This window comes from Urtica dioica, chromosome 8, assembly GCF_054948205.1.
Source record: "Urtica dioica subsp. dioica isolate 48M chromosome 8, U.dioica_male_clone48M_v1_H2, whole genome shotgun sequence".
Classification (NCBI taxonomy): Eukaryota; Viridiplantae; Streptophyta; class Magnoliopsida; order Rosales; family Urticaceae; genus Urtica; species Urtica dioica.
The window spans coordinates 26909156-26935209 of NC_142763.1; the positions used below are offsets into that span (position 1 = coordinate 26909156).

A 26054-nucleotide genomic window follows, 5' to 3' on the forward strand; every position below is an offset into this window, starting at 1 on the left:
CTATTGTTAAATATTAAATATATAAACTAATAATTTACAAAATGGTTAAAATAGATTTAAAATTATTAATATAGTAACTAAAATATAAAAAAATAAAACTACATAACGTGACAAATGCGTTATATAAAGTATCAATAAAAAATAATAAACAGTGTCAAAAGTTTTTATAGACAATGTGAAACTCTTAAAATGTCAACTAGACTATTTCGGTAATAAACGGAAAATTAGACTATGTTGCAAAGGATAACGGAAACTAGACTATTTTGCTAAAAAATTAAATAACGGAAACTAGGCTATTTTGCTAAAAAATTAAAATGTCAACTATTTTACTAATTATTTAGATTTAAATGACTATTTAGAAAAATATTTCATTAAAGGGTCAAGCGGCTAAATGGTCAAATAGAACTTAAGGATTTGCAAAATAGCCAAAATTTATCAAGTATAAGCAAAATAACCAAGCTGCGATTAATCCAGGCAGGAATATTAAATTTAATCCAGGCTGGATTAAATTTAATCCAGACATGATTTAATCCAGAGATTTTATTCAGCCCTAAAATTTAATCCTTGACAGCATGTAGAAGAAATCGTCCGAGCCAATCCGGAATCGTCGTTCTGTCCCTCGGCGTTTCGTTTCGCCTCCTATGGATCTCGGAGACGATCGCCTGGGCTTCGGCGAGCGTGACCTCGCCGGACTCGGCCTGATGTTCCGCCATGAATCGCCGGAGTTGATCGGTTGACATCCGATGATCGCTGTCGGAGAACTTGGCGAAGGCTTCAACGACGTCGCTCGGCGGCGCGGTCTCGGTGAGCTTGAACTTCCGTTTGAAGTACTTGAAAAACTTGTAGCTGTTGTAGCTCTGACTATTGCCCGCCGCCTCTTCATCAGCCACGATCTCGAACGTGTTCTGTTTAGGATTTTTGGGGAATGATTTTCGAATCGGCTATTTTGTCTAACCTAATGAAACTATGACTATTTTGCAAAAGCCATAGTTTGAATTGGCTACTTCATACCATTTTTTCTTCATTAAAACATAACACTTTTTTTTTTTTCATCAAGCAATATATTCAATATAGACATTTTGTTTGTGCTAAATGTGATTTCATTTAGTTTTTAGTTTTAATAAATAAAGGAAAAAAGAAAAAGAAAAGAAGAAGTGAAGAAACGATACCTTTATCTAGAAGCATAGGAACTGCTGGCTCTAACGACCTCAAGAAAAAATGGCGACTCTATCTTCCACATCATCATCATCCACTCTCCTCTTCCACTCCCTCTCCTCCAAAACTCCGTCAACCGCCAATGCCAATCGCCTTCTCTCTCTTCTCCGCCCTAATTCCTTCTCTCTCTCCTCCTCCTTCGCCGCCGCTTCTTCCTCCCTCCTCGCCGCCACGCGTCGCCCTCTCATCACACCACCGTCGTCTTCGTCCTTCGCCGCCATCACAGCGACCGCCGAGAAGAAGAAAGTGCTGATCGTCAACACCAACAGCGGCGGCCACGCCGTGATCGGCTTCTACTTCGCCAAGGAGCTCCTCTCCTCCGGCCACCACGTCACCGTCCTCACCGTCGGCGACCAAGCCTCCGACAAGATGAACAAGCCTCCGTTCAGCAGATTCTCAGCTATTACTCTCTCTCGCTCTCTCGTTGATGCGTTGACCGAGTTTGACCTCAATTGACTCAATTATATGGTTGTTCAGGAGATAGTGAGCGCCGGAGGAGAGACTGTGTGGGGAAATCCGGCGGAGGTAGGGAAGGTCTTCGCCGGAGCGGCGTTCGATGTGGTGTTGGACAACAATGGCAAGGATTTGGACACTGTTAGGTCATCTTTCTCTTGAAAAACCTTTATGTAACCAAACAGAGCTTAATTAATTAGCAAAGTGCTTGATTAATTTGGTGCCTTTTGAATATTAGGCCAGTGATAGATTGGGCCAAAAGCTCCGGAGTGAAGCAGTTTCTGTACATCAGCAGCGCCGGAATCTACAAGCCCGCCGATGAGCTTCCTCATGTTGAAGGGGTACAATTGTGATTAATTATATTTCTTGATCCATTTCAGAGTTTTCGTGAAATGATCTGTTTTATTTGTTTATAGGATGTAGTGAAAGGCGACGCCAGCCACGTGGCGGTTGAGAAGTATATCGCGGAGGCTTTCGGGTCGTGGGCGGTGTTTCGTCCACAGTACATGATTGGGTCCGGAAACAACAAAGACTGCGAGGAATGGTTCTTCGACCGTAAGTCCAAAAATTAATTAAACGTTGTAAGATCAATCTTTGGGCGCTGTTATTAGCTTTTTCGTAGAATCTTGAAATAGGCAATGTTTTAATAATATTTAGTAATCATGCAATATTAATACTTGATGCAATAAGATAATTACCTTTATTTTTTTTCTTTATTCTTTGCTAAAAATAAATTAAATTAAAATAATTTATTTATACATAAATGCTCTCTCTCTTCGTTACATTTTTAGTCATGACGAAAGTAAAAAAAAAAACATCACACTTAATAGTCTATTAACAGTTATTACCAATTAGTAGTTATTATTGACTATTAATTGCGATTTTAATGTTCTTGACCTCTTTTCATGGCTAAAAATGTGGAGAGAGAGAACTGAAATTCTAATAATTAGAGATTTTAAATAATAAATTGAATTTCATTAAGTTCGAAAATAAATTATATTAAATAATTAATGAGGGTAAAAATGGTATAAATCACGTGCCACGTAAGCAGAATGACTAGAAATAAAAAAAATCACAAACATATGATAAAATGAAATTCTCAAGTTTGAATAGATATAAATCTCTTAATCTTTTCCTTAATATTTTTTGGGTGTAAAAAGCAGGTATTGTGAGGGATAGGCCGATCTTGATCCCGGGCTCGGGGATGCAATTGACGAACATATCTCATGTCCGGGACTTGGCTTCCATGCTTTCCGTGGCCGTGGAGAAGCCCGAGGCCGCGAGTGGCAATATTTTCAACTGCGTGAGCGACCGCGCCGTGACTTTGGACGGCATGGCCAAGTTCTGCGCAAAAGCTGCCGGTCGCCCCGTCAGCATCGTCCATTACGACCCGAAAGCTGTCGAATCCAATGCCAAGAAAGCTTTTCCGTTTCGTAACATGGTAATAAATTTTGTCTACCTTTTTTTTTATATCTTCTTCTTTGTATTAAAAATATATACAACAGATTAGGCCACTTGAAAGTTGTTGAAATGTTAACATTTCTATTTAACTAACGTTTCATATACAGTTAATGAATATGACGTTTCTAAGTTAATTTCTGTTAATGGCTACTTCGCACAATTAACAAAACGTTGACCGTTCATCAAAATTTATATTTGTACGTGATTGGTTCGCTACATAACCTAAAAGAAAAGCTTAATGATGTTGTGTGTGTGTGGTTTTGCAGCATTTCTATGCGGAGCCGAGAGCTGCAAAGGAGCTTTTGGGGTGGCAAAGTACCACAAACCTTCCAGAGGATTTGAAGGAGAGATTCGAGGAGTACGTTAAAATTGGTCGGGACAAGAAGGATATCAAGTTCGACTTAGACGACAAGATTCTCGAATTGCTTAAACTTCCCGTGGCAGCTTAATTCATCCCAAGGATCGATTGCTTGTTTTTTTTTTCTGTTCTTTTTCTTTATTGTTCATTTCTTTCCAAATTGAGGTTGGTGACACGCAATGGCTGATTCAATAAGAGTTGTGGCGCTACAATATTGTTAACACAGTGCCTATGAAAGTGAAAAATACGGAATATAAGAGAATATAAAGATTGTTTGTAAAAAGGCTTCTTGATTCGGAAGTTGGACAAGTAAAAGCGAGAATGAAGATCTGACTGATGTATTTTATATGCAAATGTGGATTCAGAGGTGATATAATGAAATTGTAGAATAATAAAAAATAAAAAAAATTAATGAACGTATAAATTTCAGAAAAATAGAAGTACCAGAATGCTTGTGCATGAGTTCTAAATTCTAATGCTGTAATACGCGTATAAACCCAGGGTATTTTCCTGTAGTTCACTCACAAGTCACAGCTAAACTATCGTGCATATTTTAGTAGTTCTAGTTCTAAATAAAAATTTAGTTCATTCCCTTAAATTTTTTGATGTACCAGTCCTTCAGTTCAGTCTAGTAATTTATCCTATCCCTATTAGCTAGCTTAGCATGATTTATTTGACTTTGGTAAGCTAAAGACACCATTCCCAGCCAAAATCCTTGCTACTTGAACTAGGTAATATATGTTAAGATACTGAGGTATCAAAATGAGAACTCATAACTAGACTTGAGTCCCTGATCCGATCATATACATACTATTTTATTACTTTTAAGGAGTCCCTTTCCTCTGTAGCGGACTGTCTAAACCTGTTCAGCACGGCCCGGGTGATTACAGGCTCAAATCGTAGCCTCGATCATCTCAGGCTCGGTCACACCTTCCTCGCACATCTTTTTAATATCCTTGTTATGCTAATATATATGGTACTGCCCGTGAAAAAAACACCCTGAATTAATATCATAAAATTATGATCACATAAACAGAAAACCAAGATTTTAACTCACAAGTGACGAGGAGCAGCTGCGGCGGGAATACGTGACGTTGCTGTTGTTGATCCGAGAGATTGGCTAGTTCTCAATCAGCAAGTCGTTGAGACTGTCGAAAATATCATCCTCTCTTTTCATTGTAGCGATAGCCTCGTCTAGGTCTTTCTTCGCTGAAGCATGGCCTATCGAGCCAGGTTGATTCATCTTGAGCTGAAAAAAAACCAGGATTCTGTAGTTGCAGAACCTGAAAGATAAACACACACACACGTACAGTAATATAAATGAACACACTGTGTTTTACTCACATTAAGAAATGGTGAGGAGAGAAATAAGTATATCTAAGATAATATTTGGGACAGTTTTCTTATCTGTTTTCTCTGAATAAAAACGTACAAGTGATAAGCTATTTATAAGAACACAACTTGAAAGCCCTATATTTGCTCCATGATCTTCACAACACGTGAGATCATTTCCACTAACTCCACACACACACTAACATCTTGTAAAAATTCCTAAAGACTAGGTCCTGAAGTAAAGTAACGTTCACAAGCCAAGCGTATTTTATTTAAAAACAAACAAGCAGTAAAAACAATAAAAATAACATCTTGACCAAGTCAAGATTACACCTCACAGATTCATTTGAAAGTATGAATAACAATGTGCGAGCGTGTAAAAATAAGTCAAGAGTAGATGAAATGATTGATTCACATTTGACAAGATTTTGAATAAAACAGCATTTTTTTCTCTCTCTCTCTCTTTGGAATTATGACAAGATATTGTACCACATGTTGAAGGATAATTAAATCCCCATCGGCGTAGGTTGGAACTGGTCCGGGATCATCATCAGTTTGAAGAAGAATATTTATATTTTCAGAACTGCACTTCGGAGATGAAGCAAAGAGGAGATTCACATCGGCGAGAATCGTAAGAATGAGGAGCGAAAGTAAGATATGATGACCTTGAAAGTCACTTGTGGCCATTGAGCTAACCGCCTGAGAAAACAGATTAGCAATTCTGTATATAAAATTTAATTACGAAAGGTGTGGTTTATCAGAAAAAACACGATTGGACATAAAATCAGAACACATTATAAATTTATAACCGAAGACAGATCTAAAAAAATCTAAAAAATGCATTCAAAATACCAACAATTCGTTCAGAGGAATACAAAACTCGGGCCCAACAATAACCGCAAATCAGTCTGCAAAATATTTGAATTGGTAATTTATTTGATTGACCGAAACCCTAATCCAAATGTATGATTAGGTTTAGAGAATTAGGACTTAGGCGTAGCCATAACAGTGTATGTTATGATATTATACTGGTTGGAGTGAGAGAAGTTTGAAATAAATGTATGATTAGGTTTAGAGAATTAGGACTTAGCGCAGCTTATGATATTATACTGGCTTTTGGAGCGAGAGAAGTTTGAAGTAAAAATTTAAAAGGGAAGCTATTACGTAGACACGTTCATGATTAAGTTTAGAGAATTATGTCTTAGGCGTAGCCATATTATACTGGCTTTTGGAGTGAGAGAAGTTTGAAGTAAAAATTTAAAAGGGAAACCGTTAGGTAGACAAGTTCATGATTAAGTTTAGAGAATTAGGACTTAGGCGTAGCCATAATATAGTATATGTTATGATATTATATTGGCTTTTGTAGTGAGGGAAGTTTGAAGTAAAAATTTAAAAGGGAAGCTATTACGTAGACAAGTTTAGAGAATTAGGCCGTAGCTAACATAGTTTATGTTAAGGTATTTATTTAGAGATTCACATGTGGTGCAATGTGTGACCAAACAGATAGAAACTTACGGTTACTCAGTCTCTGTGCATGGATAATCTCCAACCAAATTATAATGACCCAACTAAATAGCTTTCATGAAAAAAAATATACCATGTTATTTGAGTGTCATTCAAACATCTCTTTAACTTTCTAACTACGCAAAATGTGTGAATTATATAGTCACACAATCTCTATTTTAATCACAATTTTTTTTTTCCTGAGACTAAAAACATATTCTTACTCACAAATAACCATACCTTCGTTCAAAACAAATCTACTACTGAAAAGTATCTACTCATAATTTTACTATTATGATTACAATTATTTGCGGCGTGATATATTATAGTGCCAATAAGATAAACCCCTATTCATTATTCAATTCCTTGCAAATTAATTTACTAGTTACTCAAAATAATTAACATTTTTAATTCATTGGCATTCAGATTAGCCACTACCTACAATTCATGCCATTGTAGTACTGTATCGGAATACTATTTGTTTCAACTTCTCTTTCTTTTTATTTTATTTTATTTTAATTTTTTCGAGTGTAGTTCAACATTAGTGTTTCAATTCGATAATCCTTTTAATCATACACAATTTTAAAGTCTCCTTCAGGTTTCTTTAGTGTTGAAAGTGAATCTACCCATAAACTCAAAGCCTAACAAGTTAATGATTTTTCTAAATAATTAGAGGTCTATTTCTTAGTACAATAAATATATAAATATCATTCTTAAGACATGACACCCTTAATTTATTTATTTATTTTTTATAAAACATTCTACTACTGTTAAAAAATGGCTTTTTATACCAATTGGGCTGAAAAAAAAAATTTGATTAACATAATTAAAACCGATGATTGAAATGCCGACGACTGATTTCATGCCGATGGCCTCAAAAAACGAAAAATTACGGTGACCGATGGGAATTGCGACGAAAAAATGTAAAAATTTGCTTAAAAAAATGCCGACGGAAATAGCGGTGCCGACGGAAATTTTGATAAAACACAAAAATGCCGACGGAAATTGCGGTGCCGACAGAAATTTCGATAAAACACGAAAATGCCGACGGAAATAATGTTGCATAATTCTTAATATAACAAATAAATTAGTTTCAATCACACACATAATAAGTTTAAACTCCAAATTCAAGTCTCCAACACACGTAATAATTCCACACATCATAAAAAAAAAACATAAACAAAAAGTCCAAAATACTTAATAGGTTCAAAAACAAAGATAAGTTCAAAACACATATTAGGTTCAACATAGATAAAAAGACTCAATAGTAGGTTGAGTGGCGGTGTGGTTGATAGTAGCTCCCGGTTCGTGCTTGGAGATCACAGTAGTCAGCCCATTAAAATAAATTCGGATTCTATCAAAACAACAATAAATTCTAACTTTGAAATCTAAGTCTCAAATATCAAATAAATTTGGATTCTATTAAAAAATAAAAAATTGAGAAAAACATATGTGAACCACACAACATAAATACACATATTTCATTCAACAAGATTTTTCCAAAAAAATCAAAACGATTTGATTTCATCACAAGTTCAAACTGTCGTCACAAAACAGTGGGAATAACACGGGAATTTCGGCGATATTTCCAAGAAATGATGGAAATATTGTTGATTTTGCACAGATGGCGTAGAAATAATGTGGGCACGGTCGAAATTCCGGAGAATGTGTCGACGTAAAAAATACGCGAAACGACAAACGGTCATTTTTGTTTCGGAAAACTATTTGTTTCAACTTCTCTTTCTTTTTATTTTATTTTATTTTAAAGTCTCCTTCAGTTTTCTTGAGTGTTGAAAGTGAATCTACCCATAAACTCAAAGCCTAACAAGACTTTAATGATTTTTCTAAATAATTAGAGGTCTATTTCTTAGTACAATAAATATATAAATATCATTCTTAAGACATGACACCCTTTTTTTTTAATATAAAACATTCTATTACTGTTAAAAAAAATGGCTTTTTAATTTTATACCAATCGGGCTGAAAAAAATTAATTTGATTTAACATAATCAAAACCTAGTTACTAACTTGCTATTCATTTTTAGCGACCGCTGAATCAAAAGAATATTAAGCTCATTTTGGTCAAAAGAATATTTTGTTTCACCCCAAGTTCTTGACACATTAGATATAAATCAAATTAAATCTACTTTTAGTAGCATTTTCTAAAATTTATTTTTACAGAATAATATTTTCTAAAATTAATCTATAGAAACTCGTGTCCCGGCTATTTGTCCACCCTCTAGTGTTCCTTCCTCCGTGTGGAAGACAAGAAGACTAAAGGTAATTTGTGCGTTGATGGTTACTAGCTAGACTCTAACAAGAGCTTGATTCCAATGAGAGCTTGGGTTTGTTCGCCATGGAAATATTCAAGTAAAGACTGGCTCTTCAACCATGAATGATCATGTCCGTATACTTGCTCTACGACGTTATATCTCTGAATTGTCCTCGTCCAGACTCAGTAACCTTGTATTTTGATAAGTTATTCTTACCGAGTCTCTTGATCTTCTATAGCGGCTGTAGCTGATATTGGGCCCACCGGGTGTTTGATGAAATGTCTAGCAGAGAATAATTTCCTGATCGGTATTGTTACTAGTTTGTCTCGTCTTTGGATGCAAAACGAAGCCAGAAAAAAGATTCAAGAATTGAGATTTCGTCCCATTTGCTTTGCTGTTAAGCGCTTGTTTCACTTTTGAAGATTTCATTTTTGTTTGTGCGGTGAGTGATTTGGCCTCTGGATTACAATGATGCTCAAGAAACTCGGCGGAAGTCAGATTTCAAGAACTCCCTCGACACTTTTACGTCTCTTACTTGCCGATGGAACTTCCGTTACACACCGGACCTGTACAATTCGGTTTCGAGGTTTCTCGAACTCTTTGTTAGTCAGCTCTGATTGGTCCAGACTAGAGAACCGGTTAAGCTGTCTTCCGAGATCCAAAGCTCGCTATCGTCGTGATGCTAGCCAAAGTGCAGAGTCAAGTCGATTTGCTGAATTGTTTTATAGGGATTCGTTTCTTTTTAGAGCTACGATGTAGCCTAAATTGATAATAGTTGGAGTTTTTGTTAGGATGAAATAATTGTTTATTTGTTTCAATGTTATGGTTGTTTTGTTTCAATTTTGACATTGTATATAAGTAAATTATTACTTTCAATAAAAATTTACTCCTAAGATAATTTTTTTTATTATTATTGATACGTGTACCTATACATTTGTGTAAATTTTGAATATTTCACTAATTAAAGCTATTAAATGGGTTGGGCCGGCCCTTTTCTTTAAGCTCAAGAGAGGTTTGGGCACGACTCCAACCCAAACTATTTAAAAGAAGGGCCGGGCCTGACCAGACCGACACTAAGGAATAAAATCTCAGACCCAAACAGAATCAAGCATGAAGCCATAGGCCAGGCCCGAGCCCAGTCTTGAAAAGGCCTAAATTCGGGCTAAAAAAATCTCATATTAGAATCATTAAAAAAATAATAAATAAATAATTTTCAATTCAAAAAATACACTTTTAATCAAATAACAAATATTTTAGTAAAAAAATTTATATTATGAATAATTATTTTAATTTATAGGTAAAAAAAAACTTTCTATGCATAAATTATAAGTTTTAAATAAAATGTTTTTTTAGTATAAAGGGGTAGGCCCAAACCGGGCCTAATCAAGGCCCGGATCGAGCTCAAGATTAGGCCCGGATCGAGCTCAAGTTGAGCTTTTTTGAGGAACCGGACAGACCCGGATTTGAGGGCATATACCCTATGTCCAACCAAGACCCTTCAACGGGTCCGATTAGGGATGACATTTTTTTGAAAAGCGTCTGTCTGACCCAAAACCTCATAAAAAGATGGCCGGATCGATTTACTCACTGATGGTCCGGTTCAATTGAGTGTGTAATGATATTGATTCAGCTTCTACCACCACTTACTAGTATTTGATAAGCATGACTAATGTCAGCGTGACACAAAAATAAGTCACATTGACAACCAAATTACTGTTCATAAAAATGACATTAATTTTTCAATAATACACATTATGCACCTAATCGCAGGAATTGGCCCACGCTTTGGAGCCACAAATTAGGATGGCGTACTTTGCAGTCGGATCATCCTCCCCTTCAATGTCCAACCCAAGAACTTTGAAAAAGCCCATTCACGATCATGGCTAGTACCCATTCATAATCATCAGTTTGACTTTGACTTGGTCCTCAATAGTTATATACTGATTTATGTTGAGGATTAGCTAATATAAGCCTAACTGCCATATACGAGAGCATAGGCCTAATCGTCAGACCATTAATTAGCTCCATATTACGTAGAGTGAGAGGCAAGACTCATTTGTGAAATTTTGCAGTGAACTTGCATAAAATCTTAATTTTTAATTCTTATGACTCTAAGTGCAAGCTTGGCTTAATTTTAATTGTATATGATCACCGCTTCGTAATGATCCTGCAAAGTGAGCTTCATATCGGATCCCTCCCTATATAATTAATGCAGCATACATAAAGATATCGTACGTAAATTATATCTATAGTAATAAAATACTTGTTCGATGTTTTACCAGTTATCTATCTACCATATGCCATGCCCACTATAATATATACAAAATCATGTCGGTGTTATTTCTTGATGTTAAAACTTAGATATTAAATCCCCATTTTTGGGACTCCTTAATAAGCTGATAGGTGCGTTTATTACGCGTAAAACTCCTATTTCCCGGACTAAAAACTAACGAGTCCTCAAGTGTTTTTGATAGCTTTTGTGTGTTTATGAGTGATTTTCAGGTTTAAGAGGTCAATTGGGTCTTGAGGAGGTTATTAGCGCATCATGTGACGATTCCGAACAATTTCAAGGAGATTCATACACATTTGGACAACTTGGAGCGAAATAAGGAACGACGTCCTCTTCCGCACGATTTTGGGATTTTTAAATGATGATTTTGGATGATCCACTTCCAGAATTGGATATATCTCTCTCTTAGCTTTCCAACGCATGTTTATTTGCAGAAATCGGACGTCGGAGCTAGGAGTTACGACCGTTTAAAAAACGGTGTGCAGCGAGCAGGAAGCGCGCGGCGCGCGGACGAAAATTTCGCCGTTTTCACCTCCAGAGTCGTACCCGCGAACCGCGCGAAGCTGAAAAAATGGTCTGCGCGCCGCGCAGACAAAAGGGCGCGCCGCGCGGTCCAAAAATCAGCTTTTTCCAATGTTGCGTTTATGAGCGGATTTTGGCCATTGGATGTGATTGGAAGGCCTAGATTGCTTTGAAAACAAGTCCATTCAACCTTAAAAAGACCAATGCTTTCAGAAGAAGTCATGCATGAAGAGATAATTTTGTAGAATCTATGAAGAACACTTTTTTGTCTTAGTTTTTCTTGAATTTTTCTAAATTTTCCAGACTTATTCATACTTTTGTGGCTCCAATTTGAAGAGAAGGAGAGCTGCAGAGTTCTACCGTTGCTACAATCTAATCAAGTGTTCTATTATCTAACTCTTACTATTTTTAATTCAAGTTTTTCATATGATCATGATGTCTCTTGATGTGTTGTTCTTGTGTCCATATTTAAGCATTTTTATTGTCTTGGTTATTAATATGAACTAGTCTCATGTAGGGTTATGGTGTAGCGGGTTCATTACGATGTAGGATTCAAGATATTAGAATTGTTAGGTTGTTGTTTTTCTCATCACTTTTTGCTTAATCCACAACTATGCTTAATGCTTGTATGAATGTCATGAACTCATGCTTGTTTTATATTCAACTCTAATGCTTGAGAAATATTAGGTTGTTGTGTTTTTGTGTGGGTTACTAGAATTCATTCTTAGGCTAGATATAACTAGGTTGTTCTAGACTCGTGATAATATTCTTGTTCTTTAATGCTAGCCGTGCTTGTTAGGAGTTGAGATCGAGAGATGATATTCCGGTATCGGTTTAGGTTGTTAGATGCTTGAGAGAGATCTATCAATTCGATTAAAGTGAGTATGAGTAGTAAAAAGTGTGAATTTCAATAGCTTATTTCTTTTCTTAGTTCAGCGAATCCAAGTTGTTTTATGAACCCGTGAACCATAGTCCTTCCCTTTAGCCATTAGAATTTTTTGTGTGCATCTATTTATTTAATTTTGTGACGTGTTAGTGAAATTTTGTGATAACAATCCAATCAACTATTTTTAGTTCTATATTAGCTTGTGAGTATCGAATTCCATATTTAGCTAATCCTCGAGGGATCGACTCGTTCTTACGATTTATTACTATTGCGACCACGTGCACTTGCGTGTGCGAGAAAATTCGCAACATAAGCAAATAGAGTCCTAATTGTTTAAACTAAAGCAAATATATTCTTTAATGAAAAATCATTAAAGATGATATTCGTACCACTTGTAGACCTGCGTACACGCTGGGTGTAAAAGAACGGTTATATATTTTCATGTTTTGCAATGTCATCGTGTAAAGCTATTAATTGGGTTGGGTCGACCCTTTTTTCAAACCCAAGAGAAGTTTGGCCATGGGCCGGACCAAAACTATTTAACATAAGGGTCAAGTTAGGCTGAACCTAAAGAATATAACCTCAGACCCAACCCAGAACCAAGCCCTCCACCCTTGGGGCCAAGATCGGTCTGGAGTTGAAAATGACCTAAATTGAGACTCAAAACACTCATAATACTTTCTTTGTAGGCCATTCACATGTCGTACTATTATCAAGAATTATACAATAAATTAATGATTAATTACGAAATATGGAGACAAATAAAACATATAAATCTAATAACCTTTTGTTTATCAAGTTTTCAATATCTATTTCGGTCGGTTCTAGATATGTACAAAGTCTTCCGTAGTAGTTCTTTCCCATTTTTCGATGATTCTTTGAACATTTCGGCTTGTCTATACTTAAACAAACTTTATCCAATCTTCCTCGGTGATACTTGAGAAGAATTTCAAAAGACACGGAGGTCTCTTTAAGGCAATTGATTCATTGATCGTGTCTTTGAGTAGATCATTGTACAACTCATGACGAAATAACATTGCCGCTTCTCTCACTATCGTAAGACAATTTGGCTTAAATTCGACAGAAACCATAAATCTTACACATATTTCGTTCCAAATTCGTTCTTTCACTTGGTTATTCTCTTTTAATCTCCAATCGAGCATCGAAATTGGAACGTGTTCTCTAGATTACACGCCAAAATAACTTGACAACTCGTCACCCATCTTCCCAATTGGTTGCATTTTCTCATTAAATTCTACATTTATTTTTTTACCAATATTTTTAACTTTAGTAACCCTACTCATCAGAGTATTTCTTCTTTTTCCGATAGCATTGGGATCGAGTAATCTTCTAGTTTTCCTTTTACCGTTACCGCTAGTACTAGTAGACATGGAATCTAAGAAAAAACACAATTCAAAACACCATCTCAATTTCCAACTCAAATCCACTCACAATTCCAAACAAACTTTGAAATTTAAACTCAAATCTAATCAAGAGCTCAATATCAATTCCAACACAAGGCCAAACCAAAATTCAATCACACACTCAATTTCAACACAATTTCATTCTAAGTTTAATCTAATATCAAATGCAAACTCACAACTTACAAGTCTAACGATTTAATAAAATCTCAATTTCAAACACAATTCAATCTAACATAAAATAAAATCTCCATTTCAAAGACAATTCAAAACAAAAAATAAAATCCATTCTACTTCTAAGACAATTCTTCCTAAATTCAAAACAATATCAAATTCCCCCAAAATTTTAACACAAATCCAAATAAAAAATTAATTTCAACACAAAACCAAGTGAATATGTGTTTTTTTCTTACCCAAGTGTATGAGAGTTGGTCGGAGAAGAAGATAGGATTGGGCGAGCACGGACGAGGAAGCCTAAACCTATAATAAAACCGAGGAAGCGTGGAGAGCTAGGCAAGCTTTGGCCTTTGCGGTCTTATTCGTTCATCTTTTTATTATTGCTGATTTAAAAAAATAAAAATAAAAAGTGGCTATTGTTCGTTGTCTATTGTTTAACATGTTATCATGTCTCGTGTGCTTGCTGTAATGTTCCTTTTGAAGTATCCCAAAAAAAATAAAAATTCGCAGTTTTCTTCATGTTTTCATTTTGTTTTATATCTTTCCATTCACATACTATAACAATTATAATCGGTCCCAAACATCCATAAACTCGTCTAGATGATCAGTTGATGCTAAATATATATATATATATATATATATATATATATATATATATATATATATATATATATGATATAGAATTCACACAAAATCGTGTTTAAATTGAAGTGAGTTTACGATTTATTACCACAATGCTTGAATTCCATCTTCTTATAAATAACTAACATCAACGACATTGAAAAGAAATGGATTAAATGCAAGCAGTGGTAATAACTGATAACAGTTCCGACAAGTAAAAAATAAAAATGGGGGGTAAAGTCAGTATAAAAAATTAAATACTTATTGCCAATTTAAAATCGCTCAGCGATTCTGCTCATCATATATATTGTTGCAGAAATATCTTCAATGCTCTCGTACCAACCAAAGAGTTAAATTTTAGTCAACCACAAAACAAACTTGTACGCTTGGATTCATGGCCTGGAAGGTCTAACATTTAATTTTGTACCCAGACGTACATGAATATGTTACGTACATGCAAAGATTCATAAGGTTGAGGGTAACCATATTTTTGTACGTTTTGTTTTTGACTTGACGGTTTCATATTTAATTTTGGTCAGTACTACTCAGTAATACTAATACATGAACATATCCTCTAGCTTAGCTTCTAGATCTTAGATAAGTCTCAGAATTTCCCATGCTTTTTAATAATAATAATAATAATAATATCATTATTATTTATTACTTTAGTTTGTTAGCCAACTTTTCTTAATAAACAATGGTTAAAAGAACAGGCAAAGTTAAGGGTAGTAGAATAGCATTTGGTTTCGTGTAAAATGTATAGGCTTTAGCAAAGTTGATGATTTCTTGTCAATGCTTGTAATTTAAGAGGAGATTATTTCTTCTTTTAGTAAAGCAGATTCTATAATAATCTTTTTAGTGTGTACGCCATTATATTATTCCATGAAAGAACTATATAGGTTTGGTAGGAAGTTAAATAATAGAGAAGGAGATGAGATATGGATATATAGAATCTATGATTATGTTGGTAGGTTGGTTATTCATTTCCTGTTTGATTGAAGGTCCTCCACGTCATACATGATAGATAGAGAGTGTGTCTTCTAGCGGTTGGTTTAGCTCTTTCAATTGGTATTATTAGTGGCCTAAAAGGCTTATAAAATAATACTATAAAGGAAGATCTTTTAGTGAGTATGACAAGAGTATTGTTTGGTTAGCCATCCAATTCATTGGACAATATGACCACGTTTGTTTTGGAGCCCAATTTGATTGTATGTATAAGAGAGTAAGCTCAAAGAGATCTATTTATGATGAAAAATTTGAGCACCCCATTTGATTAGGACCCAAGTTAATTTTGATTCGTATAAAGTTATATACTCCTATAATGATACAAGTTTTTGTTTCCACTAAAACGAGCATGAGGACCCTTTATTTTTCTTTGATTATTACCAACCACCAAAATGCCGCCGTATTTATTATTTCTTAAGCTGTCATCTACGTCACTTCAAGAGCATTAATTAGCAACTAACTAGTTAGATTCCTTGCAAATTGTAAGATGCCAAAGCGCCATTATATAGCGATGCATAAGCAATATGTGTCAAGTCATATCTCAAACCCTAATAAAGAGTTTTTTTTTTTTGTAAGACAAATTTATCTTTTAACTAAATGCGTATAAACTTAAAAAAAAAATGATATTTTTGGCCTCTCAATTTTGTCATCAGTAACAAGTTGATTCTTGAACAAAAAAAATGTAGTTTTACCCCTTCGTCATTGTAATTGTATCATATTTGATCCTTATATTACTTATATCGTCAAAATAAACGAAATTCGCAACATTCAATTCCATTCGGCAGTGTTTTTGAGGCGGTTTGGCCTTCATGAAGCCGTTGTCGCCACCATCGGTAAGTAATTAATCTCTCTCGAAATGAGTCTCTTTCAAATTAATTTCTCATGTTATAACCAATATAGCATTGTTTTTCAACACATGATAGATACACAATCGAATTTCGTTTAGTTTGACGATATACGTAACATAAGGACCAAATATGATACAATTACAATGACGAAAAGGTAAAATTGTAGATTTTTTTTGTTAAGGGATCAACTTATTACTGACGACAAAGTTGAGGGGTCAAAAATATCATTTTTCCAAGTAATTTTGAGAATAATAAGAGGAAGGAGATGGGAAGAAAGTAGAAGTATAACAACAATAAAAAATGAAGTTTTGAGTGTCTATCGTATATTTATTATGTGACGACCCGACTTTTCGGACCGTCTTACTTCTACTTGCTTTTTAAACTTTAGAAAATTGTTTATAGAAAAATTGGAGGAATTTTTTTTTTTTTTTTTTTTACATATCATACAAAGGTGAACCAAAATTGTAAACATTTTAAAAAGAAACAAAAGCATTAAATAAAAAAAATAGATTGCGTTTCAAAATATCTTGAGAAGTAATTAACCAAATATGAAAACTATGAGATACTCAATTCAAACCAACATACTAGAAAAATAAAACGTAATCCATAAAATAACTTTAATGAACTAGAAAATCTTAACTTGTAGCGGAAAACTTATTTCTTAATAAAGAAAACAAAAACCTTAAAATTTATTTCTTAATAACTTGTAGCGGAAGACTTATTTCGTGAATGGAAACCATGACCCGCCCTCTCGCTATCGACGCCGCTAGTCCACCCTACTCAGTTCTTTGCGAGTTGTTTACCTACAACACAGACGCATATTTTTTTTTTCGAAAAGATGAGCTTACGCTCAGCGAGAATAATATAAAGCTCACAAAATAAAGTAATGCAATGCATGAGCCGGTTATTAGTATTTTAAACTAATTGATGACTTGATCTTTCTTATCTTGCTTCTATCAACTTTTAGTTCGGGGTGCCCCTAGGGTAGTCATACCTATTTCAGTGATCACTTTAGAGACGAAGATATGGGGTTGCAAAGCCCACACTTCGCTCAATCTAGCTAATAAACTTATTAGGGCCTCGGCCCGAGAAATTTCCCCATTTGAGCCTCGGCCCGAGAAATTCTCCATAATACCTCCGTAACTCGAGGCGGTATGACTCCCTTGCTTAACTTTATCTTTTCACTTTGAATCTTACGTTACATACTGATATGACATGAGCATAATTTTTTTTTTATATATATCCTCATACAAAAACGTGACTAGAATAAAACATGTATCTCAAATCTACTTTAACATAACACCACATGGCATACCACACATAAATCACATACTACTTCAACTAGTCACGCAATCAAATAACAAAATCGCATACTCAAACATATAAATCTATAAACAATTCATATCATGAATAAACACTCATAAAATTTATTTCGAACTAATCTGTGTTGTAGTGAGATTATACTCACCTGGATATCGGAGGTTACGATCGTAGATCGTCGAAGGAAAAAGACGCTCAAAACGACTTGAAACCTAATCGGGATAGAAGACTACCGGGATCAGCTTATAAAAAGATTCAAGACATACTTTAGATTATGGAAGTTTTCAGAAACGACATTCAACGTGAAATTACGAAAATACCCTTGGCCATTAGGGTTTCGGTGAAAAATTAAAACTCTGAGAAAACTTCTGTAAAAAATCCAGTACGTATAAAACATAATTTGGATCACTTTTTGTAAAGATATGACGGCCAAAATAATTTTTTTACTATTTATTAAAAATAGAAGAATTGCTAAAACTAACTTTAAAATTTTTGTCAAAAACTGTCTACGTACTGTTTTGAAAATAATCATAAAATATTCTGTATTTGTTTAAAATATTTTTCGATTAAAGGGTTAGATAGAAGACATTTAAATCTAACTTTTCCAAAAAGAATCAACGTAAACCCAAATTTGTTGAATCCACAGTAAGCGTTTAAAGTCTGAAAATCGGGAATAGGTCTCAGGTCTGTGCGCCGATTTGAAAATAATCAGAAAATATTCTGTATTTCATAAAAATATTTTTCGATTGCAGATTTAGATAGAAGACACTTAAAACTAACGTTTCCAAAAAGAATCAACGCAAAAACGATTTTTTTGAAACCAGCACAAGCGTTTTAAGAAACCGTTTTCAGGGCATCCGAACCAGGGAGAAAAGAAAACATACCTAATTGGAGCTACGAATTTTTCAAGCCAAGAGAGGGATGGGGGAGAGAGAGCAGAGAAGAAGCGTTAAAAAAAAGGATGGGAGGCTTATATATGGTTTAATTAAACCCTAAAAGCCCAAACCCTAATCCTACTTTTATTCATAAATTATTAATTATTATTATTATTACTATTATTAATATATATATACGGTTATGTATATGCTAACCCCAAAAAGCTGAATCGTTAACATATAAATTTTTTTTGAAAAATATTATATTATATAATATAACCTACTAAGTATATATATATATATATATATATATATATATATATATATATATATATATATATATATATAACTTATACGTACATACATGAACTTATATATATTAACTTATATATATATTAACTTTACTTTAAAATCATAATATATATATATACATATATATATATATATATTTATATAAGATAGGTTAAGTATGTATATTTATACACACATATATTATTTATAATATATAACTTATATATATATTATATTCCTATTTTATAATTTAAAGAGTATATTAAATTCAAAAACACTCTAAAGAACACATAAGGAAAAATAAAACTTCAAAAACTACCACATAAATAAATCATTCACTACTACTTTATAAAAATAAAAAAACTAACGTAACTCGAACACAAAAATTTTAGCTTTTTAATTAAGCTAAAAAAAATTGGGATTTCACATATTACTGAAAAGAGGTAGAACTATAAGGGAAAAAAACTATGGATTACAATTTTTTTTAACACAAATATACTAGGCAAACATAATAGTTATTGATTTATTCTATAAAGTAACATAATCATCTATCAAACTTTAATAACAAAATACATTAAGAAAGAGTAGGGATTGGACCCAAATATCAGAATAATTAAATATTTTAAATAAAAATAATAATTAAGACAAATGTATTAATGGACTAAATTGATATATTTCAACGAATCCATAATTTGTTGACAGATGTCATTAAATCATGATTTTCTTGATATAAGTAGCATTAAATCATGGATTTGTTTACATGTATATCAACAAATTCTAGATTTGTTGACATACTATGAGGCCACTAATATCTTTATAATTATTGTACTTTTAATTGATTTTAGAAAAATTCTTATATTTTACTCCAAATCCCAAAAAAAAAAAAAAAAAAAAAAAAAGCCCTTATCTCTATAACTCTATTTGTTGCCTAATGGGTTTGGCACTTTGGCTAGTCATGGGCTTTGCGCCCAGAGGTAAATATGTGCTCAGGTTTGCCCTAACCCGTAAAATATCATCACCCCTAGAGTTAGATTTATATTTTACTCCACGGTATAATTCTATCATGCTCATTGCATTGTATTCGTCAATTTTGATTCTATATAATCAACTATATATTCATAGATACAATGCTACCCATATAGCTGGCATCTTTCCAGTATATTATTTGATCTTCTATTGGGATGCTTCTTGTTCTTTGCGAGTGTAACAGACCAGCCCATACACTGCCTAAGTTTATTATTAATAATTGTCATTTAAATATGTTCCCCTAGAAACTTATCACGAAAGTTACCCTAAAGGTATGTTAACTTAAGACCATAATTATCTAATTATTGTCTCCGAGACATTTTCCAAAACAAAAAATATAAATAATTGCAATACGGTTTACCAAGCCGTAACTTGTTTACCACGAAGTAATACCAATACCTACTTACTTTTACACGAGACTACTCTAAAATAGTATAATCTCTGAGAAAGTTTATATCTGACATCAAACATATATTTATACACACTAAAAAAATAGGGTATATGTGGTCTCAGGAAATGCATTGGACTTATCTTAGTAGTGAATACTTTGAGCCACGTATTTGTGGTCTTTTTTATACATTTGTTGGGTACACAAAAGGACAAAGGGACCTTAGAAGTTAGTACTAGTTAATTAAGGAAGAGGGTTTTATTTATTTATTTATATATTTATTAGAAAGTGGTGGACCTGGTGATTAGCCCGAGGATCTGACCCATTTCCAAATCTTGTCCGGTTCAGGTGTTTATTTAATATAAACGCTGAAGATTTAGGGTGAAAATAGTATAATAATAGAGCCGGTAAACTCTCAAACTACAAGCCAGCTTCGAAGCCGCCGAAGCATATAATATGAAATAAAATTGGACTATTTTTGTGTATATGTGTTTTTCCACTTTTTTTTTTGTTCTGGTTTCTACGTCTTCATGATAATGTTGTCCGGCTATAAAGGAAAGAAAATCTGCTAGCTGTCCGATATGATGTCTTTCCATACATCTGTTAGCTTTCACGGTTCACAAACTACATTGGTTTATTATTTTATTTTTTTTACAGTTTACATTTTTCTCTTATTATTGAGCAACTAATATAAATAAATTCTATTTTGTTTGATTTAACATTTAAAAAAAATTACCTAAGAGCATAATTGTAATTATATATATGGGAATAATACAATGTATAAAACACTAGATAAATTTTCAAAATTATAAGCTTATAAATGTGAGTAAAAGCGTAATTTAATAAAGGGTCATTTAGCCTCCACTTTTTATTTAGAAAAAATGACACATATATATCTTGTGTTTTAGTGAAATGTCGAGTTTGACCTTTGGTTTTTAAAACTGTCGAGTTCATACCCTATGTTTAACTAAAATGACAAAAATATTCTGAAATAGACAACAATGCCACGAATCTTCTTTTTATTGACTTCTTATTGATGTTGGCTATAATATTTATATGTAAACACCAATTATCTTTGTTCATTCGCGTCATATATGTAATTTATTTAAAAACTAAAAAATAAACAACAGTCTCTTAATCGTGACGAACACATAAAGAGGTAAAAATAGTAATAATTGAGAATTGATAGTCATCAAAATCACATATTCTAATAGAGAATCCAGGATTCAGAGTTGCAATTCGAATACGGAATGAAATCATCTCTTGGGAGATATAAATTTAATTATTTAATTTCAATTTAAGGCTATTTTTATTTCAAAATTATGAATTTTGAATTTAGGGTATTGGATTAGATTTGATTCAATTTTTCTTATATAAGAGTTAATATCAATGAAAGAGAGATTTGTGACACTGTTCTCCATTTCAAGGTATAATTTCGTCATTTTAGTTAAATATAATAAATGAACTCGACGTTTTTTAAAACCAAATGTTAAATTCGACATTTCACTAAAACATATGGTATACATGTGTTATTTTCCATTTTATTTACAATGTTGAAATGACATAAATACCCAACAAAATTTCTAGGCTACTTTTTCCCCTAATTTAATAGGAAAATAAATAAATAATATAAAATCGAAATTAATGTCGTCAGTCCTAATTTTTAGGAATTAGTTGTTGAAAATATAAAGATTTATTTATTATTAAAAATTAGATCAAATTCAAAGTTTCCGGCGGTTTTTCTTCTTTCTCACGGTTGATATTTTTAAAATCTGATTCTCTACTAAAGTGGATTCATTATTTCAAATTTTTAAGAAATGGTTGTTGAATTGAAATTACAAATTGAAATTATTATTTTTCTCATCTAAAATTGTATGAAAATTTAAAAATAAACTTCAACAATGATTCACAGTAATTAATAGTTATTTACATTAATTTGCAGTAATTTACAATATATATCTAATGTATCATGAACCAGAATTGAATACAAGTATTAACATAACAATGAAGAACGACCAGTAAATAAGAACTAGCGGCATTCATGAAATTAACGATTATTTACAACAATTTACACCGATTAACATCATATATACACCATATTTGATACATATATTCGCCACCAGCGCAATCAGATTCGACTTTATGCTACTACAAATAGCGTCGCTTCCAAGCTTTTTCGACCCGTCTCTGTCCTTGCCATGAATCCATCTTTGCTGGCCTTTTGCAAGACCTCAAGTTTCAAGAATCAAAATCTGATGAGCAAAAGCATAGCAAAGCGAAAAAGCTATTAAGTACACAAATCTCCAATCGTTCCTTGATGTACCTTTTGTGATCTCAATCTACAACATTTATTACTAAAAAAAAAAAAGCTCAGACCAAACATCTATAAGACTTAATTCCATTATGTGCACAAGAGTTCGAAATCACATCAAAATCGATGAAATCGATCGGATCGAAATACACACAGCAGTTCAAAATCACATCCAAACATCTAAGCTATATGTTCCATTACAATTAATCAGATTGACAGTAAATATAATAAAAAAATCAAACGATAAGTAGTATTACTGTATTAATAAGTGTCACTAACAACTAAAAAACTAATGCGCTGAATGAAAATCAAACGATAAGTAGTGTTACTGTAGGAATTCGTCATATTATCAAACAATTTATGTTGGCCTTATGATCCCAAAAAATTGGTCGAACACCTAGAATTCGACACTCGAGCTTGAGCACAAAGGCTTTATTACGCTCAATTGAATATCAGAGACAAGGCTGGATTACGCTCTCCAAATTGCCACTCGGGCGTCTCATTCTTCATCTCATATGAGACAATTGAATGCCATTGACCTCTATTTTATTCATCTCAATCTTCATGGCATCAATCCACATATGAGATTGAGAACTTTAACGGGCTGACAAAAAGGATTGCTTTGTTTTCTCCTATACCACTCCAGTGTTCTTGAAGACATGAAACATATTAGAACCATATGTAAGGGTGAAGCGAGAGCGAGGTTTTGTGACGCCTTGATTTTGTCTTCCGATGTATGAGTAAACATGCTTGTAACAAGTTTGAATTCATATGATGATTATTGAGACTTTTGGCTATTTCTTGTACACTTACGCCGCCAATAACGAATGATAAGAGTCAAGGCAATAATGATAAAAATTGTAAGTTTAACTCATATATTGCTTCTTATCCTAGACTTATCAAATATGGAAGGCAAACTTTTCATTAGTCGAGTTGATGTTTTATGTGACTATGTGAATTATGTGACTCTCGCGTACTGGGACTCTAAATTATAAAGTTAGTATCTTATCTTATCGTTAAACATGTCAAATGTGTGCTACTAGATGTTCTATATTTATTTTGTTTTGTTGTTTCTTGATATAGCTTAATGTCTTTACCCTCTTTGTCGAAAGCAAAAAAATTGACAATATATATATATATATATATATATATATATATATATATATATATATATATATATATTTACGTGGAGTACAAACATCGACATCGTTGAAGTGGTAATGGCTTGGAGTTAGTCTAGACGAAAGAAATTGACGCCATTCAGCATATAGTGTCAGCCTTTGAATCAAGAGGGAATTATGTACGTGCTTGCTACTACGCCAGATCAAAATATGAATGATGTTTCGGTGAAAATCCATGTGATGACATTATCACATCATGAAAGAATTGTGTATTTGCTACAAAGGCCAATCGCAAGTCTTGCGACTTGAATTGTAGAGCTTGTTCATAAGGTTGAAAGAAGAAACTATTTTCCGACGAGCATTATGGACATTTGAAATAGTCTTTTGACGTGTACTTATATAATTGACGGTGTTGAAGCACTTAACTAGATACGTGTGTGTTTATAAAATAAATCTTCGGCTTATGACCGGTTACACACACTCCACTATTAAGATATGAACTTTTTCTAACATTTTTGAAAGAGGAGATATTGGCTAGAGGCAGAGTTTAAGTTTAGATTGAGAGACGAAGACATTCGTAATATTTAAGGCTCTAAGAGAAGCAGTTTTCATATTTGAAAATATTTAGTTCACTTTGTGATATTTACATTCTAAACTTTACATGAAATTGGATTTCTGTATGTTTACTCGTCAATAACACTTTGACATTTTGTTTTTTTAATAACACTTTAATATAGCCGAGTTTATGCACCATTTTTATTTATTTATTTTGTGCATAAAAAATGTAAGTACTCTGTAAACATGGGCTTATGATATGAAAGAGAGTTGAAAATCTCATCCTTTTCGGCCTTGAAAATCGAGTAAAATGACTCTTTTCATGGGGACGCATGAATGAAAGGATTTTCTTTCGCTGGATACGTGGTAGAGCACGGAAACAAGTAGAAGTTCTTTCTTCTGTGTGTTCCACTGATTATTTGACTTTTGATTTTAATATTTTTTTATATAAATAAAAAACTCGGCTATTGGATTTATGACCTTTATAAATCCAACGGCCATAAATAAACTTGGATGAATGTAATTTTGGAGGCTGCATAATTTTTTATATTTAATTTTAAATCAATTTTTTTAATTCTCCTATAAATATCACATTCTTTCACATCATTTATTCACACTTCACAATACAATCTTCTCATACTCTCTTTCACTACTCAAAAGTCTCATAAAATCTTCTCATATACAAATATTTAATTTTAAATCAATCTTTCTAATTCTCCTATAAATATCACATTCTTTCACATCATTTATTCACACTTCACAATACAATCTTCTCATACTCTCTTTCACTACTCAAAAGTCTCATAAAATCTTCTCATATATATATCTTTAGAGAAAATGGTGGCATAAATACCCAAAGTTTGAACATATTTGCATTTTCTTACCAATTGTTTAAAACCTGCGGGCAAAATACCTAAGGTTATATTTCATCAACTCCGTTACTACCTGTGGTGTTATGTTGGATGGGAATTACAGATGTCATCATCTGGGATTTATTTGAAAATTAAGTAATGAGAATTGAATGAAAAAACATTTATAGAACTAATAATAAAAAATAATAAAAAATAAAAAATAAAAAACGCAATCCACAACATCGGCGGAGACAAAATCGACAGAGACAAAATCCCAAAGAGGAAGTCGGAGTATATTACCTTGAAGGGGAAGAGGCGACGACGGGGAGGACGGGTTTCACGGCTCGGCGGAGATGGTCTTCGGCGGAGATGGTCTGTCGATTTAGGAAGAGAAGAGAGAGTCGAATTAGAGGGAGAAGATAACAAGTAAGAGAGGTATTTTGGTATTGGCGGAGATGGACTTCGGCGAGGGTTGGGTGAGTGAACCAGTGCTCGATTTTTTTTTTCAGTCGAATTTTTTTTTTATTGCGTTTTTCATTAATTTTTTTTTATTGCGTTTTTCATTAATGTTTTTTTTTCATTAATGTTTTTCAGGCGAGGGTTGGATTGCGTTTTTTTTATTAGTTCTATTTATGTTTTTTCATTCAATTCTCATTACTTAATTTTCAAATAAATCCCAGATGATGACATCTGTAATTCTCATCCAACATAACGCCATAGGTAGTAACGGAGTTGATGAAATATAACCTTAGGTATTTTGCCCGCAGGTTTTAAACAATTGGTAAGAAAATGCAAATATGTTTAAACTTTGGGTATTTATGCCACCATTTTCTCATATCTTTATTATAAAGTTTTCATGTATAATTTTTTTTATGTAGTTATCAAATATATTTTTAATATGTAGTTTTAATTTTAAAAAAATGTATTCTTCTCATCGAAGTTCTTCTCGTC

At 33.1% G+C, this 26054-nt stretch overlaps 1 protein-coding gene and 1 long non-coding RNA gene across 2 annotated transcripts; one reads left to right on the forward strand and one right to left on the reverse strand.

Annotated features, from left to right (window-relative positions):
• The first annotated feature begins 1161 nt into the window (after window positions 1-1161).
• Window positions 1162-3708, forward strand: CSP41A (chloroplast stem-loop binding protein of 41 kDa). The gene is made up of 6 exons (XM_089624770.1): window positions 1162-1614; window positions 1693-1814; window positions 1907-2009; window positions 2085-2223; window positions 2832-3109; window positions 3396-3708. The coding sequence occupies exons 1-6, from the start codon at window positions 1219-1221 to the stop codon at window positions 3576-3578; spliced, it is 1221 nt and encodes a 406-aa protein (XP_089480896.1). The 5' UTR covers window positions 1162-1218; the 3' UTR covers window positions 3579-3708.
• A 588-nt stretch (window positions 3709-4296) lies between these two features.
• On the reverse strand, window positions 4297-5427 carry LOC149388750 (uncharacterized). The gene is made up of 3 exons (XR_016301056.1): window positions 5309-5427; window positions 4545-4770; window positions 4297-4466 (listed from the first exon to the last, which is right to left on the reverse strand). It is a non-coding gene; the product is annotated as an uncharacterized LOC149388750 (long non-coding RNA).
• Between the last annotated feature and the right edge of the window lie 20627 nt (window positions 5428-26054).